This window comes from Alternaria postmessia (genome assembly GCF_024291825.1).
Source record: "Alternaria postmessia strain BMP 2775 chromosome Unknown scaffold_37, whole genome shotgun sequence".
In the NCBI taxonomy this organism is placed as follows: domain Eukaryota; kingdom Fungi; phylum Ascomycota; class Dothideomycetes; order Pleosporales; family Pleosporaceae; genus Alternaria; species Alternaria postmessia.
Genome location: NW_026260110.1, coordinates 12,614 through 26,275, shown reverse-complemented (window position 1 = coordinate 26,275; position 13,662 = coordinate 12,614). Strand labels below are relative to the sequence as shown.

The following is a 13,662-nucleotide window of genomic DNA, read 5'->3' as shown; positions in this document are numbered from 1 at the left end:
CGTCTCTTTTTCCGTCCTCTTCTCTACATCCCTCACACCACGCTCTCAATTTCCGATGGTTTATCTCAGCCAATTCGAGCCCATCATGAAGCTGTTCGCGACTTCCATCCTCACTCTCGCCCTCCTGGGCATCGTTACCACCGCTTCCAGTCTCGACGGTGAAGCCTGCAACGAAGGCGAGAAGCAGTGCGCCCTCAATGGTCAGTTGATTGATCGATGTGTCAACGGCGAGTGGACCGTTGCCGACATCTGCAAGCCTGGCGACATCTGCATTGAGAATGTTACACCTCTGTGTGCTTCGAACCCTGATGGAAACGTCCCTCTAAGCGCAGAGAGCGATGTTTCCGCTATTGAGGATCTTGGTAACGATGGTGCTGAGTTCTCTGCCACTGAGGAATGCCGTGATGGCGATGCGCAGTGCGAAGTCCTTCCACTCATCCTGCTTGGCCGCTACGCTATCAAGCGCTGCGATAGCAACCGCAAGTGGTTTACCGATGTGTTCTGTAACCGAGAGGACATCTGTATTGCCGAGCCTGATCCTCACTGTGGCAGTCTCGAGGCTGTTAACAGACGTGAAGAAAGCAATGGCAAAGATGGAGGTAAAGATGTCATCAACGCGGTGAGTTTCATAGCTTCTCCTTCCTCAGCTTTCGCGCATCTGCTGACTGCTTTCAGGTTCAGGTTAACAGAGTCGAACTGCCATGCACAAAATGCAAGAGATTTCGCGATGAGTGCACCACGGTAAGCTCTTCACTTGCTTCCATCTCCCATCTTCTTCGAACTTACTAACAATACTAGAATTGTTATAAGTCGGTCCATTGGAAGACGCGGGCGTGGTGTCAGAAGACATGCATCAACAAGATGAAGGACTACTTTGTTGAAGACGGCAACCATGGAACGTACCGCGGTACCTGTAAGTACTACTGCCCGAACTTGTGTCAATAAGTTTCTGCGATAGGATGGCAGGCCGGGGTGAAGTATCTGAGAGTCCTCTGTGAAACTGGATGAAGCAATAGGACACGTAGGATCCGAGAAGTTACAAAGGTAGCGCAAGCGAATATAGGCCGTAGCATAGCATGATTAGCTTCTTTGCATGAAACGTACAAGACTCGTTTTCACCTACCCATCACCTGCGTTGACATGTTCATACCGAACTTCCTGTCACATAACAAAGAAGCCCGCAAGACGTAGAGGAAGGGCGAGCAAGCCAAGACAATTGACATGCACAGAAGAGAACTTTGTGTTACCACACCACCTCGTCCGATTTTTGGGTATCTCTTTCAATCAAAAACAACCTTCTTTCCCTGCGGCGCACCCTTGCCCGCAACATCAATCTTCAACTTCTTGCTTTCCTTTGCCATCTTCGCAGCCTGCCAACTAGGATGCAGTTCGCCCTTGTCATCCCGTTTAACACCCAGGCCCATCTTCCTATCCTTTTTATCGTCCTTTTTACCCAGTGGTTCTGCGTTGCTTCCACTCTGTTGGAGACCAGGACCCATGGGCTTGCCTCGTCTTTGACGCTTACCATCACCGGCAACGGCTCCTCGTTTGGCGTCGAACTTGACGTTCTGTTGTGCTTTCTCAATATGTTTGGCTTTTGCGCCGAACTTCATCTCAGCAATCTTTTGACGGGCGCGTTGGCCACGGCGATTCTTTCGTGGAGCGACGTCAACGTCGAGGTCGGAGGCTTCGGATTCAGAGCCGCTGAAGTAGGCGGCGTGGCTGAGCGCGGGAAGGAAGGCGGACGAGGTGGGCTTATCTTCTATGGCTTTGGTTTTGCTCTTCTTGGTGAGTATCACGGCTTCGTCGGAATCGGAGTCGGATTCTGAATCGGCAGAAGACTCGTCTGAAGCAGGAGCAACAGCCCGGGAGATGGCTGCGCCCTCGTCTTCGCTGGTCCCGTCTGCCTGTGCGCCTTCTTCCTCATCATCCTCGCTTGCGCTCTCGGCCTCGAGATCGTCGTCGGGGTCGCGTTCGCTTTCGCTGTCTCCGATACTTGGGGGTCGATCGTCGTCCGATATTGAGCCCTCGCTTCCCTCCTCGCCTGAAGATGGCGCAGCTATCCGCGCGCTGAAAGCCATGTATGGATCGTCGCCCTCGTCGCTTGCGTCCTTCATCTCCACGTCCTCTGTCTGGGCAGACTTGGAGCTCTTCGCCTTCTTGTCATCCTTCTGCTTCTTCGCACCCTCCGCCTTGATGACTTTGTCCCCTTCCTCCTTCTGGTTGCTGTCCTTGGCTTTGCCGGCTCCCAAAATGTTCTTCAAGTCCTCAACGACACCATCCACCACCTTCTTCACATGCACCACCTTGAACAACCTCGCGGTGACATTGAGAGTACTGGTGTCCTTGCTTCCCTCCCTGATACCAGCGATGTATTCTTGTAGTGGCTCCGCGTCCTTCAAGCTTTTGACCCTTGCCAGAGTCTTGCGCAAATGCTGATCGCCTAGCTGCTCCAGGTTCAGCGCCTTCAAGACTTGGTATTCGGCATCCAGGCGAGAAATTGCCTTCTGGTCGCCCTTCTTCTGCGCCTCCTTCTTCCTGCGACTATGTTTCTGGCGCTCCAGCGAGGAACCATGTTTCAGCGCTGCGAGAAGCGGCTTTTGCGCAGCTTCGAGGCACTTTTGGCAGCTCTTGGCTTGTTTCGCAGGCGTGGCTAGGGAAGCTGGAGGAAGCTTTGCGGTAGGAGCAGGCGACTCGCGCTTTCGTTTCGGCATTCTGGGTGCTCTTTTGTGGTTGTTGTTGTTGGTGTCGAGGTGCCAGTGGAAATTTTGGAAATGCGCCCAGGGCTAATCGATAAGCCCGGCCAGAATTCCACTGCGCGGCATTCAGGCCGCTCTCCACTGTTCTTCTTTCACCCTTCTTTCAGTCTGTCACTAACGCCACACATCACATGCGCCTTGGGATATGCCGTCGTGCGATATGGTTGGCTAACTCGAAAATGATAGACTTGGATACACGTTACAAAGAATAGCTGACAAGGTTGGCTCATAGGCACTTGTCGCACCTTGCAGCCTACTTCACCTTAGATTCAACCCTCATCACGCCTCGCTTCTTCAGTATCATCTCATTCTTGTTCGCTCTTGCTCGTAATGCCGCGTCTCTGGTTCCCAAGGGTGCTGAGACTGCCTCCGACTAGGCGTACCTCCGCTCCGAGCCCTTCTAGGAACAGGAGCCTCAGTATCAATATACACGCTGGGACCCTGCCCTCGTGGTCGCTCGCCATACTCCGTCTGCCCTCCTCGCTGCAAATGCGCCTCCATCTCTCCGCTTTGTAGCCCTCGACCGTCAGCCATGGTGGGCATCCAGTGGAACTGAGGCTGCTGTTGCTGGTGGTGGTGGTGCGATCGAGCCTGCCCTTGGCCAAAGAATGCCCCCTGCGGTGCTTGATTGGGTGCATTGCGGAATAGCTGCGGTGGTACCATGTCATCGTCGTCCGTTTCACGGTTGTTACTATGTTGCGGGAAAAATAGAGGGCCGTCTGTATGGCCATCTGCCTCATGGTCAGCTCTCTCTTGCGTCACTGCTTACTACGAGGCACAATGTACGATGCGACCTGTCCTCCTCCTCTGCCCCAGAGGCTTTGGATTTCTTCTCCTTGTTCATTTTACGAGCCCGCAACTTATCACCTAGGACTTCCCAGTAAGAGGTAAGGTGCTTGCGCTGTTGGAACTTCCTTGTACGCTCTCCTGGCTTCGATGGTGCTGTAGACAGATCTCGAGCCATATTGTCTTATCGAACGTGTCTTAGGTATCCAAAGGGGGTGGGAAGCCCCAGGATCAATCTTATACTTGCGCGCAGTGACTAAAAGGACAAATGGAAGAACAGGTGCCGGCACGATGCTGGACAGTACGAAGGCATTTGCTGAACATGTCACTTACGATGGTTTCTTGATCCGCCATGATTTCTTCGACGAGGAGCACCATTCCCAGAGCCGCTCTGACCAGTAGCGTGGCCCCTGTGTGATGGTATTGGAGGAATCACATGGCGGCCTCGATGCTCTTCCAAGCCACTGCCACTGGTATATCTTTCGCTTCTAGGTACGCGTCTCGTACTTTTGCCTGTGGGGTGAGCGTTCACTGGGACATGGGTATATCTGCCCGCTGGCACTAGAAGGCCTTGTTAGCAGCAGAGTGACAGTTCACTAAGAGTAGCTTGCCGAAACAAATTGGACGCGGAGGAGGCGTGGGGCATCGGTTAAAACAACACATGCTATCGGAACTGTGAGCTTCGGAATAAGAGGCTGCGTATGGGGTTGATGTTCCAGGCGGCTATGGGTACAGATTGATGTTGGCTGTGATTTGCTAATTATGGATGAAGGTGCTGATCAACCCGTCACAGCATCCATTAAAGGCGCAGAAGAAGGTAGTCATGGGCGATTGCGATTAGTTTGAAACCCTTCACTGGATTCGTATAACACTGCGCCATCAAATCATGGAATGAGCTGGGACGTTGTTGGCAGTTTGGACGCACCACATCAAAGGCGCTCCTCAATACACGAAATCTTAGATAGTTGACCAGTTTACCATGTAGGTGACGATGGGTAGGAAGTCTGCCGTGCTAATGCGCAGCTACTTCATCATAAACGGGCATCTAAATTGACATGGAGTACTGCCTTTTACAGTTCAAGCTCGGAAGTATTGTAGAATCTATGGCCTTACAAGATTAGGGAAAGGTTATTGTCGAACTTGCTGTAAGAGTGACCCTTGTATGGCAGGCTGTTGCCTACGCTGTGAGCTTACACTAAATGGCCGCGTGACGAGCCAGTCCGCGTAGCGAGCCACCCCACCATCCCAACATTGCGCGTCGTCCCATCTTCAACGTGTCATAACTCAACAACCATGCAACCGATTGATGAAGCAATTAGATATTTAGAATCGCGTGAAGCTGGAGATAATTTCTCGTACCGCCAAGTTGCAAAAATGTTTGGTGTTGATCGAACAACGCTGTCGCGGCGGCACAAGGGCGTGCAGGGCTCCCGTGAAGCCAAAATAGCAAATCAACAACGACTCAACCCACAACAAGAGGAGGAGGTTTGCAGTCACATAGAGAGAGCTACAAGAGATGGTCTACCGCCTACACGGGGTATTTTGAAGAATTTCGGAAGCGCTGTTGCGCAGCAAGAGGTCTCTGATAGCTGGGTTAAACGGTTTCGCCGTCGTCATCCCGACAAGCTCATCACCAAATGGGACACCGGTATCGATCGTGAGCGTCAGGTAGCTGACAGCAAGCATAAGTACGAGTTATACTTCAACTTGCTGCACTCTAAAATGGTGGAACACGGGATTGACGAGCGCAATACGTACAATATGGATGAGAAGGGCTTCTTTGTCGGTGTCGCCAACCGCAGAAAGAGGATCTTCTCCAAGGCAGTTTGGGAGTCGGGAGAGCGTACGCAGGCGATGAGAGATGGTAACAGAGAATGGATTACGCTGTTAGCTTGCGTATGTGCTTCTGGAGATGCACTGCCGCCCGCTCTCATCTACCAGGGCACCTCCGGGGTTCAATCAAGCTGGGTTCACGACCTTTTAGAGACCCAACAACACCAAATATTTGTATCCCACTCAGCTTCGGGATGGTCCAACAACGAGTTAGGTCTTGCCTGGCTTCAACAGGTGTTCGAACGCCATACAGCAGCCAAAGCTCGCCGTCAATGGCGCCTTCTTATCCTTGACGGGCACGGCAGCCACGTGACGCCCGACTTTTTAGAGTTTTGTGAAGCCAAACGTATTATGGTTATAGTGTATCCTCCCCATTCAACCCACAGCTTACAGCCGTTGGATGTGGTTCTTTTTGGGCCGCTTTCGAATCACTACACCGAGGAGCTTACTCAACACCTCCAGCGTACCCAAGGCCTCTCCCGGATCACCAAACAGGACTTCTATCGTCACTTTTGGCCGGCGTGGAGCTCTACAATGACTCACGATCTCATCGTGAAAAGTTTTCAAGCTGTAGGCGTATGGCCGATGGACGCAAGCCAGGTACTTCAACGCTTCAACAACAACCCACAACAACAAGATAACGACCCAGGAATTGGGGAGCAAGGCGACGGCGATAGCTGGCCTCAATTGCGCAAAATTTTTGACGCTGCGGTGGCTGACAAGGCCAAAATTGAAGCCAAACGGCTATCCCAAGGCCTGCACTCGCTGCAGGTCAACAACGAGATTCTCCGCGCCCAAAACGAGGAGCTACGCGCTGAGCTCAACCTCATTCGAAAGCGCCCGATCAAGTCTACAACACTGACTACACGAGAAGGTGATGAGTGGCACGGCGGAGCTGTATTCTACAGTCCTAGGAAGCTTGCCAGCGAGCGCGCGCGCAAGGCCGCAGAACTGGACGAAGCCGCGGAGCTACAACTCCAAAAAGCTCGCGATAGAGAGATCAAAGCAGCAGAAGCAGCTGAGAAAAAGCGCTCTCAAGAAGCTGCAAAGGTGGCTCGTCAACAAGCCAAAATTGCTAAGGATGCGGAGCAGCTACGGCAGCGTGAGGAGAAAGCTGCCGCGCGAGAGCTCAAAAAGCAGCAACAACAAGCTGCAACACCAAAAAAATCTCACGATACAGCAAATAAGCGTAAGCGAGAAGCCTCACACAAGCCAGCAAAAAAACCGACAAAGCGTCGTCGTGTTGTTGCTCCATCAAGTCGGGTGGTTGAGAGTCCGCCTCGGGCGCCCTCCCCACCCAGATTTGGCCTGCACACCCGCCAAATCAAGACGCCAGCGAGATACAAGTAGTACAAACGCTTTAGAAGCTTCAATATACTATTACACTAAAAAATCTCACGATAATAGCTTTTGTACGTGGCTCAATAACCTCATCTTTTTGATCGTCCGATCTTGGTGGGGTGGCTCGCTACGCGGACTGGCTCGTCACGCGGCCATTTAGTGTACCCCGCAGTCAGCCTTTCAAGCACACAGCACTCAACACTCCAACCGCGATCTTGAATGTGCTACCAGGTCGTTGAAAGATATTCTGTTTGTCGTTGCTTGTACTACAAGCATGCGATCGACCCCTGTGCAGCGTTGGGTAAGCGGGGTCACGGCATTCAAGAGAAGACGATTCTGGTAGGATACTCCTGTTCCACACATGGACTCAGCAGGGCCGAAGAACACGCAGTATCCATAGAGAAGTCAGATATTGTTGATGATGCCTCAGATACAGATGTGAGCTTGAGTGATGATGAGAGCATCTTTTCCACCTCGATTGCGTTAAGTAGATGTACGTCTTTTATCGCAACCGATGGGCAAGACACCGTCGCGGAGATACTAAAAGTCCTGATCGAGGACCCTGAGTTGAGGTGGGAGAGGCTGCTGTGCTTTCAACCTGAGATACCGATTGGGAGACAGGTTAAGGATGTGCAATTCTTCCTAGCAGCCTTCGAGAGTGATCTACGCGCTGAGGCTGATTCCACTCCGCAATACCATGCCTGCGCATTTCTGCGACGTCGCCTACGACACATCTCATCACGAATATACGAACACTACGATATCGAAGAGAAATTCAGTTCCGGGGATGTCCTCTCCAACGACGAGCACGTTTCTGGGTCATTGCAGCGACTCGAGCCTATCGGTCTGGATGAGCTCGATTCGACGCTCATGCCTGCCTTCTCGAGCATCCAAGATTTCCTATTCAATGGACTTGCATACCAGTCATTGAAAGAGAACATAAGAAACTTTGCACAACATACGCGCAATCATGATGGAGAGATGATCGACATCATACTGCGGAACATACATCCACCAAAAGCGGTTTCCCATCGTTTCGAGGATAAGTGGGCAGAAGTGCGACGCGCACACCTAAGTCGATTTCTTTTCTGCCTTGAACTCGAGGCAGAAGAACATAAGCTCTCAGCTTCTGATCGTGCTGGCTTGAAGAAAATTCGTCAACATCCATTCCAGCTTATCATGAGAGTCATGACGTCTTGGACGAGCGAAATACCCTCATGGCATCATTATCCACTCATACCAGGCATCGATAGCTGTTTGGCATACGGATACGTCTCGGGAACCACAACATATAGCCAGACCGAAATCGAGTCTTTCGAGACGTTTGTATGCTCAAGCGAAGCTTTTTTGACGCTCGCAAGAACAATTTCCGGTCTTCCACATAAGAATCGAAGGAAGTCTGGGTGTGTTGTATGGCAGCAAGGGCTTAATGCTCAGACTCCATCCGATGGTAACCTACGTAAAGATGTGTATGACACGATTAGTTATGATTGTGTAAGTTTTTCTGACCTCCTACCACAACTGCACCCATGCAGCTGACCTTTCATAGCCATGTGGGAAAACCATCGTCGACAACTACGCACCATTGTCTGCAGAAAGTGCTTATAACCGGTCGCGACAACTGAGGTTGCTCTCTGTGCGGCAAATGTATCAGCAAGCTGCCTCACAGCACTCGCCGCGAAGCTATTCAACGTTTACCGTGCGCCGCTTCTTATCTTACTTTACTGGTACCGAAGCGTCGAGTAATATCCCGCTTCCCCAGCATCAACCCCCTGACCCGACTGCCAATAACGTGGCGACAAAGCAATGCATAACGCAGTCCGGATCAGTACAGCATAAACACCACTTCATTCATTGGTGTATACCTTGGAGTCGCTACGCCGTACGCATGTCTCCACTGCAGTCATGCCAGATCCGATCAGACCTCGACTTCTTCAAGCTCCTGAAACAACGGTATCTACAGTCTAAAGGAAGATACAAGATGTTCCTCTCGTTCAAGAAACCAACTGCCCTACGGTTCGTGAAGGTAAGTCCTTACTTCGATCTCTGGAATACCTGAAGCTGTTCATGGCTAACACCTGATTTCAGTTCCGTTTGTATCAACATCAGCTCGTAGATATTCACACGACTGATGACATACCACCTGAGTCTTACAAGGACGAGTATGAATATTACCCAATGCCTGCGGAGACCGTTCCTCCAATCGGCCCCAATCTACTGATGCATTTCTTTACGCATCCAGACGAGAGCCCCTCATATCCGGTATTACTACCAAGCATACCGAAACGAAAGAACGACAAGCTCGAACCTTGTCCCATACGTGGCAGCAGGTAGGTCAAACCAATCGATCTGATAATGAGCTTATGCTAATGCGTACAGCCTTGGTTGGGGAATTGACGTCGTGACTGGGATCGACGAGTTCAAGCTCTTTGCTTTAGGCTTGATTGGTACGCTGGCAAGCATGATTTTTGGAATTGTGTGGTCAGTCGTGAGACAGGATATACAGGGTGGATTTGCAGTTGCAGGTTTTCTCTTCACACTTTTCGCATTCGCTATTGCTAGTTTGAAAGCGCTAGACTTCTAGTGGCTGCGGAAGTGCCATGGACTAGCCGCATGAGATTCAGACGCCGGATTCAGATTTATATTGAGGCTTTCGTATGTGATCAATAGAGGCGACAGATGCCTTGGCTGCACTATCTCCAACGAACTCACCGTCAACGCCTACGACCTGTGCCTCCGAATCCATCCATGCCTCCACGCCCGAAACCTATACCCCCCATGGCCTCAAATCCGCCCATACCACCAGGACCACCTGTCGGTCCTCGTCCTCTCTGGCTACCTGTACCAGCACTTCCATTTACGTGATCCATATTCCAAGCGGGATGCGAATTTCCAACGCCATCAAGTCTCGCCCCTCCTCCACCTCCACCTCCACCTCCTCTATCCATGCCCATAGGCCCTTGCATGAATGAATCTCTGGAACGGCCGGTCCTTCTAGGGTTGGGCTGTCCAAAAAAGCCGGGGTTTATTCCTCGATTTTCAGGTCCCGGAAAGTTACCAGACGCCCCTGAACGATGACCACTTCTTCTCTCATTCATCTGTCCCAGGAGTTCCTGCATGGCTTCCTCGCCACGTTGTGGGCCTACAACAACAGAACCGAATCCAGAGGTGTCGCCCGTTGAGTTTCTTCTATTTGGCGCTTGCAAAGATGATGTCATTGGAAACATTTCCGCCTTAAATAAACCTTTTCGGTTTGAGCTATAGTTACTGCTCTCACGAGCAGTAGGATCTGGGTTCCTGGGCCGTACGGTGGACAGGTGACAGCCTGGTTCGCCAAGCTTGCCATGCTGGTACAGTGGGGGCGGGGTGTCATCTCTTAGGAAATTGAAGAGACCCATAGTACTTATTGATCGATCTAAAAGATGACGGCCTACGTTGTTGTAAATCTTGGGTAAGTGTGCGTGATAATCCCGTGTGTTGCAAGATGCCGGAGATGGTAGTGGAGAGAGGTATCATAGGATATGGAGACTGATTTTATATACCGGGTGCTTGCTGTGACAGTGTCACCCCACATACATGGAAGCAAGGGCGACGTCGTGTTGTTGATGTAGGGTAGAAGCATGTGAGCTTTTGCGTACGTCGAATTGCATACATGTGGCGCGCAAGTGTTATTGTAATGGCTGGCAACAAAATGGAATTCCATAATAATCTATAAACATGAATAGTCATAACTCGTGTCAGAGCTCCTGTCAATAAGTGTTTTGGTATGTCTCAAAAGAATGCGGTCATTCCCTCTTTTCTCCTCAATGCGACGTGGAGGAAGATGTACACGACCACACCGAACCCTAACATACCAGAGATAACTCCGAAACCCATGAGATACTTTGGTTTATCGTCGCCGGGGAACAGGTATGCGCCGTATATCTGCGCAAGATTGCCCATAGCGTTGACGAGCGCAATCGCGATGGCCCTAACCTCAGGCTGCATAGACCCAAACGTTGCGCTCGCGAACGATAGAGAAACGGCGTTCGAGGCCCAGAGACCAGCGGCCATGAGAACAAGTAGTGCGTATCGTGCTGTGAAGTCGTAGATTACGCACACGAGAATCGACGTTATGAGGGAAAAGCCGAGCCAGCTTGCGATCACGAGGCCTCGGTGGTGAGAAATGGCGTCGGCGAAGTAGGTAGTGACCGCTGTGCAAACAAAGGCGACGGCATAAATGGGGACGGTCATGTACTGGGCTGTTACTGTGTCCGTGTAGCCAAGCCCAGTCATCAGGGTCGGGTAGAAGTACGAGAGGGTAGAAGAGCCAACGATAACCTGACACCGTTAGACGAGTGCTCTATGATCCACATTAATGGACTTACCATGTAGCCAAGGATAAAGGAAATGGTCCTCCAGTCCATGATAGCAAGACGGAAAGACTTTGCCTTGCCCATCCTCTCCTCACCCTCAACGTGTGTTCGGACTCCGCCTTCTCGGAGACGAGCGATGGCGATAGCTCGCTCTCGATCAGTGAGCCGTTTTGTGTTAGCAGGGAAGTCCAGCAAGATGAAGTATGCCACCATTGCCCATACAATGGTTGCGGCTCCTTCCACGATGAACAACCATCGCCATCCGCGAAGACCAGCCGTGCCCTCCATACCGCCGGTTATTGCGCCCGCAAGAAGACCACCAAATGCGCCACTGAGGATCGCAGCCGACATGTATACACCGAAGCGTTTCGATTGCTCGTCTTTCTTGTACCAGGACGATATGATGAGGATAATTCCTGGCGCGAAACCCGATTCGAAGACACCAACGAAGATTCGGAGTACGACAAGGTGTTTGAAGTCATCGATGACAGCCATACAACAGGTCAAAGCCCCCCAAATGATCATGATGACAGGTAGGTAGATGGACGGCTTGAGGCGGACCAGGAGCATGTTGGAAGGCGGCTCGAAGACGACATAGGTCACGAAGAATACAACCAAAGCGATGGAGTATTGATCGGAGCTGAGTTGCAAATCGTCAGCCATACCGGCAATCTTCGCATTTCCGATACTGGCAACTCGTTAGCATCGTCTGTCACGCCATTTCGAGATAAGCATACTTTGTGCGGTCCATGTATGATAGCAGGTACATCAACCATATTGTTGGGAGCAAAAAGAGGTCAATTTTGCGGACCAGCTTTTTCTCTTCCTCTTTCGTCCATGTGAAGTCCTCAGCGATCTCTACATGCTTCGTTGCGTCCATCTCTTTCACATCTATAGGCTCTAGAGAGTGGCGTGTCGACGACATGGTGTTCCTGAGCGCGAAACGACGGAAGCGGGACGGATATGGAAGCAACGAAGCGGAGCCTGAAACGACAGGCTGTATAGTATTGCGATAGCAGTCGCCGATACGTCTAGATGGGTGCGACACCCATGGTGCTTTATAGTGGAAACGTATCTTGCCCTCAGGTTTTGATGTTTGCCAAAAACAGCATGGACCTCCCCAGATTGCGTTCGGGCCTTTTTCTTACCCCAGGTCTTGAGCTACAAGCCGAAGTTCCCGCATCAGACCCGCCTGCACAGGAAGCTTGACAATAGTGATTGGTCGAGGAACACGACAGAACATGTTCCATGCATTAATTCGGTGCACACCCGACGGTGTGCCTCGAGGCGAACTTTGTGCCACTAAGCGAAGGCAAGTGGTAGCTATCACACGTGCAAGTCGCGTCGGCGCGTAAGCTCGCCACGAGGCCGTTGCTCCTGCGAAGATGGTTGAACCGAGTCTTTACAGCATCCCTGCCTTGTGGACCATGCTCGCATCGTTCTCGCCCGTGGGGAGCATTTGGTACCGATCAACCACACTCCGTTGCCACCAGTTTCTTGTGGGGTGGGTGTGTGAGATGTACTTAAACATGCGGGGTGCCAGCCAGGTGGTGTTTGCCTCTCCATCATTTCGGTTTTCCATTCTTTCGCCAGACCTGCCGCACTCCCCAAACCTACACCAGTAGAAATCAATCGGAGATGTCTCCTTCCGCGATCGTACCGCAATCTGACCAGACAGCGCCTGCCAGCGGGCACGCCAACAACGGTCAAGTTGAGCAGACTGTCGAGAATCCTGTCTATCTTACTACAGAGCCAAAAGAAGATTTTGACTGGAAAATTACTCTGAAGGGCAAGGTAGTCGCTATTACCGGGGCAAACAGAGGTTGGTAGAGAGGAACACCGAGAATTGACACAAGTGCTGACCTTGCAGGTATTGGACTCGGCCTCGCTACAGTATGCCTCGCCAACGATGCTGCTGAAGTCTACTCCCTGGACCTCTTCGAGCCCGGTGAGGAGTTCCAGGCGCTGCAGAAGGCAAATCTCAAGCGCGTACACTACCTGCACTGCGATGTCACATCTGAAGAAAGCGTCACGAAGGCCATCGACCAGATTGTTGCCCAGTCGGGCCGTATCGACGGCATGATCGCCAACGCAGGAATGACCAAACATCAGCCCGCACTCAACTTCGATCGCCCACAGCTCGAACAGCTTTTCAACCTAAACGTTTTTGGCGCGTACTTTTGCGCAACGGCAGCCGCGAAGAAATTCATCGAGCTTGGTATCAAGGGTTCGATCGTCTTCACAGCGTCCATGACATCGTACCGGCCAAACAGGGCAGCACCGTCAGCACCATATGGAGGGACAAAGGGCGCTGTCCGCAACATGGCACATACTCTCGCAATGGAGTGGGCAAAGCACGGCATTCGTGTGAATTCGATATCGCCGGGTTTCGTACGCACACAGATGACATACTATGTCGAGAGGGCGCCCGACTGGAACTTGAAGATGCAGTACTATGGCGGTATGCCTAGATTGGCCGATCCTCGTGAACTTGGCGGTGCGTATGTGTACCTCCTCTCAGACGGTGCCAGCTACACTACGGGTATCGACATCCCAGTTGCGGGCATTGTCGGCGCCTGGTAGAAGTG

General features: G+C 51.6%; 6 protein-coding genes across 6 annotated transcripts; 3 read left to right on the top strand and 3 right to left on the bottom strand.

Annotated features, from left to right (window-relative positions):
• Nucleotides 1-55: 55 nt before the first annotated feature.
• Nucleotides 56-945, top strand: J4E82_006353 (uncharacterized protein; the record flags this gene model as incomplete). The annotated part of the gene is made up of 3 exons (XM_051732610.1): nt 56-619; nt 676-741; nt 799-945. 3 exons carry the CDS (start codon nt 56-58, stop codon nt 943-945), a joined length of 777 nt encoding a protein of 258 aa, XP_051587560.1.
• A 335-nt stretch (nt 946-1,280) lies between these two features.
• On the bottom strand, nt 1,281-2,714 carry J4E82_006352 (uncharacterized protein; the record flags this gene model as incomplete). The annotated part of the gene is made up of 1 exon (XM_051732609.1): nt 1,281-2,714. The coding sequence occupies one exon, from the start codon at nt 2,712-2,714 to the stop codon at nt 1,281-1,283; it is 1,434 nt and encodes a 477-aa protein (XP_051587559.1).
• Nucleotides 2,715-6,938: 4,224 nt separating this feature from the next.
• Nucleotides 6,939-9,303, top strand: J4E82_006351 (uncharacterized protein; the record flags this gene model as incomplete). The annotated part of the gene is made up of 4 exons (XM_051732608.1): nt 6,939-8,213; nt 8,269-8,745; nt 8,808-9,049; nt 9,099-9,303. 4 exons carry the CDS (start codon nt 6,939-6,941, stop codon nt 9,301-9,303), a joined length of 2,199 nt encoding a protein of 732 aa, XP_051587558.1.
• A 130-nt stretch (nt 9,304-9,433) lies between these two features.
• Nucleotides 9,434-10,117, bottom strand: J4E82_006350 (uncharacterized protein; the record flags this gene model as incomplete). Its single annotated transcript, XM_051732607.1, has 1 exon — nt 9,434-10,117. One exon carries the CDS (start codon nt 10,115-10,117, stop codon nt 9,434-9,436), a length of 684 nt encoding a protein of 227 aa, XP_051587557.1.
• Nucleotides 10,118-10,490: 373 nt separating this feature from the next.
• J4E82_006349 (uncharacterized protein) lies at nt 10,491-11,999 on the bottom strand (the record flags this gene model as incomplete). Its single annotated transcript, XM_051732606.1, has 3 exons — nt 10,491-11,039; nt 11,087-11,762; nt 11,812-11,999. The coding sequence occupies 3 exons, from the start codon at nt 11,997-11,999 to the stop codon at nt 10,491-10,493; spliced, it is 1,413 nt and encodes a 470-aa protein (XP_051587556.1).
• Nucleotides 12,000-12,712: 713 nt separating this feature from the next.
• On the top strand, nt 12,713-13,657 carry J4E82_006348 (uncharacterized protein; the record flags this gene model as incomplete). The annotated part of the gene is made up of 2 exons (XM_051732605.1): nt 12,713-12,896; nt 12,945-13,657. 2 exons carry the CDS (start codon nt 12,713-12,715, stop codon nt 13,655-13,657), a joined length of 897 nt encoding a protein of 298 aa, XP_051587555.1.
• Between the last annotated feature and the right edge of the window lie 5 nt (nt 13,658-13,662).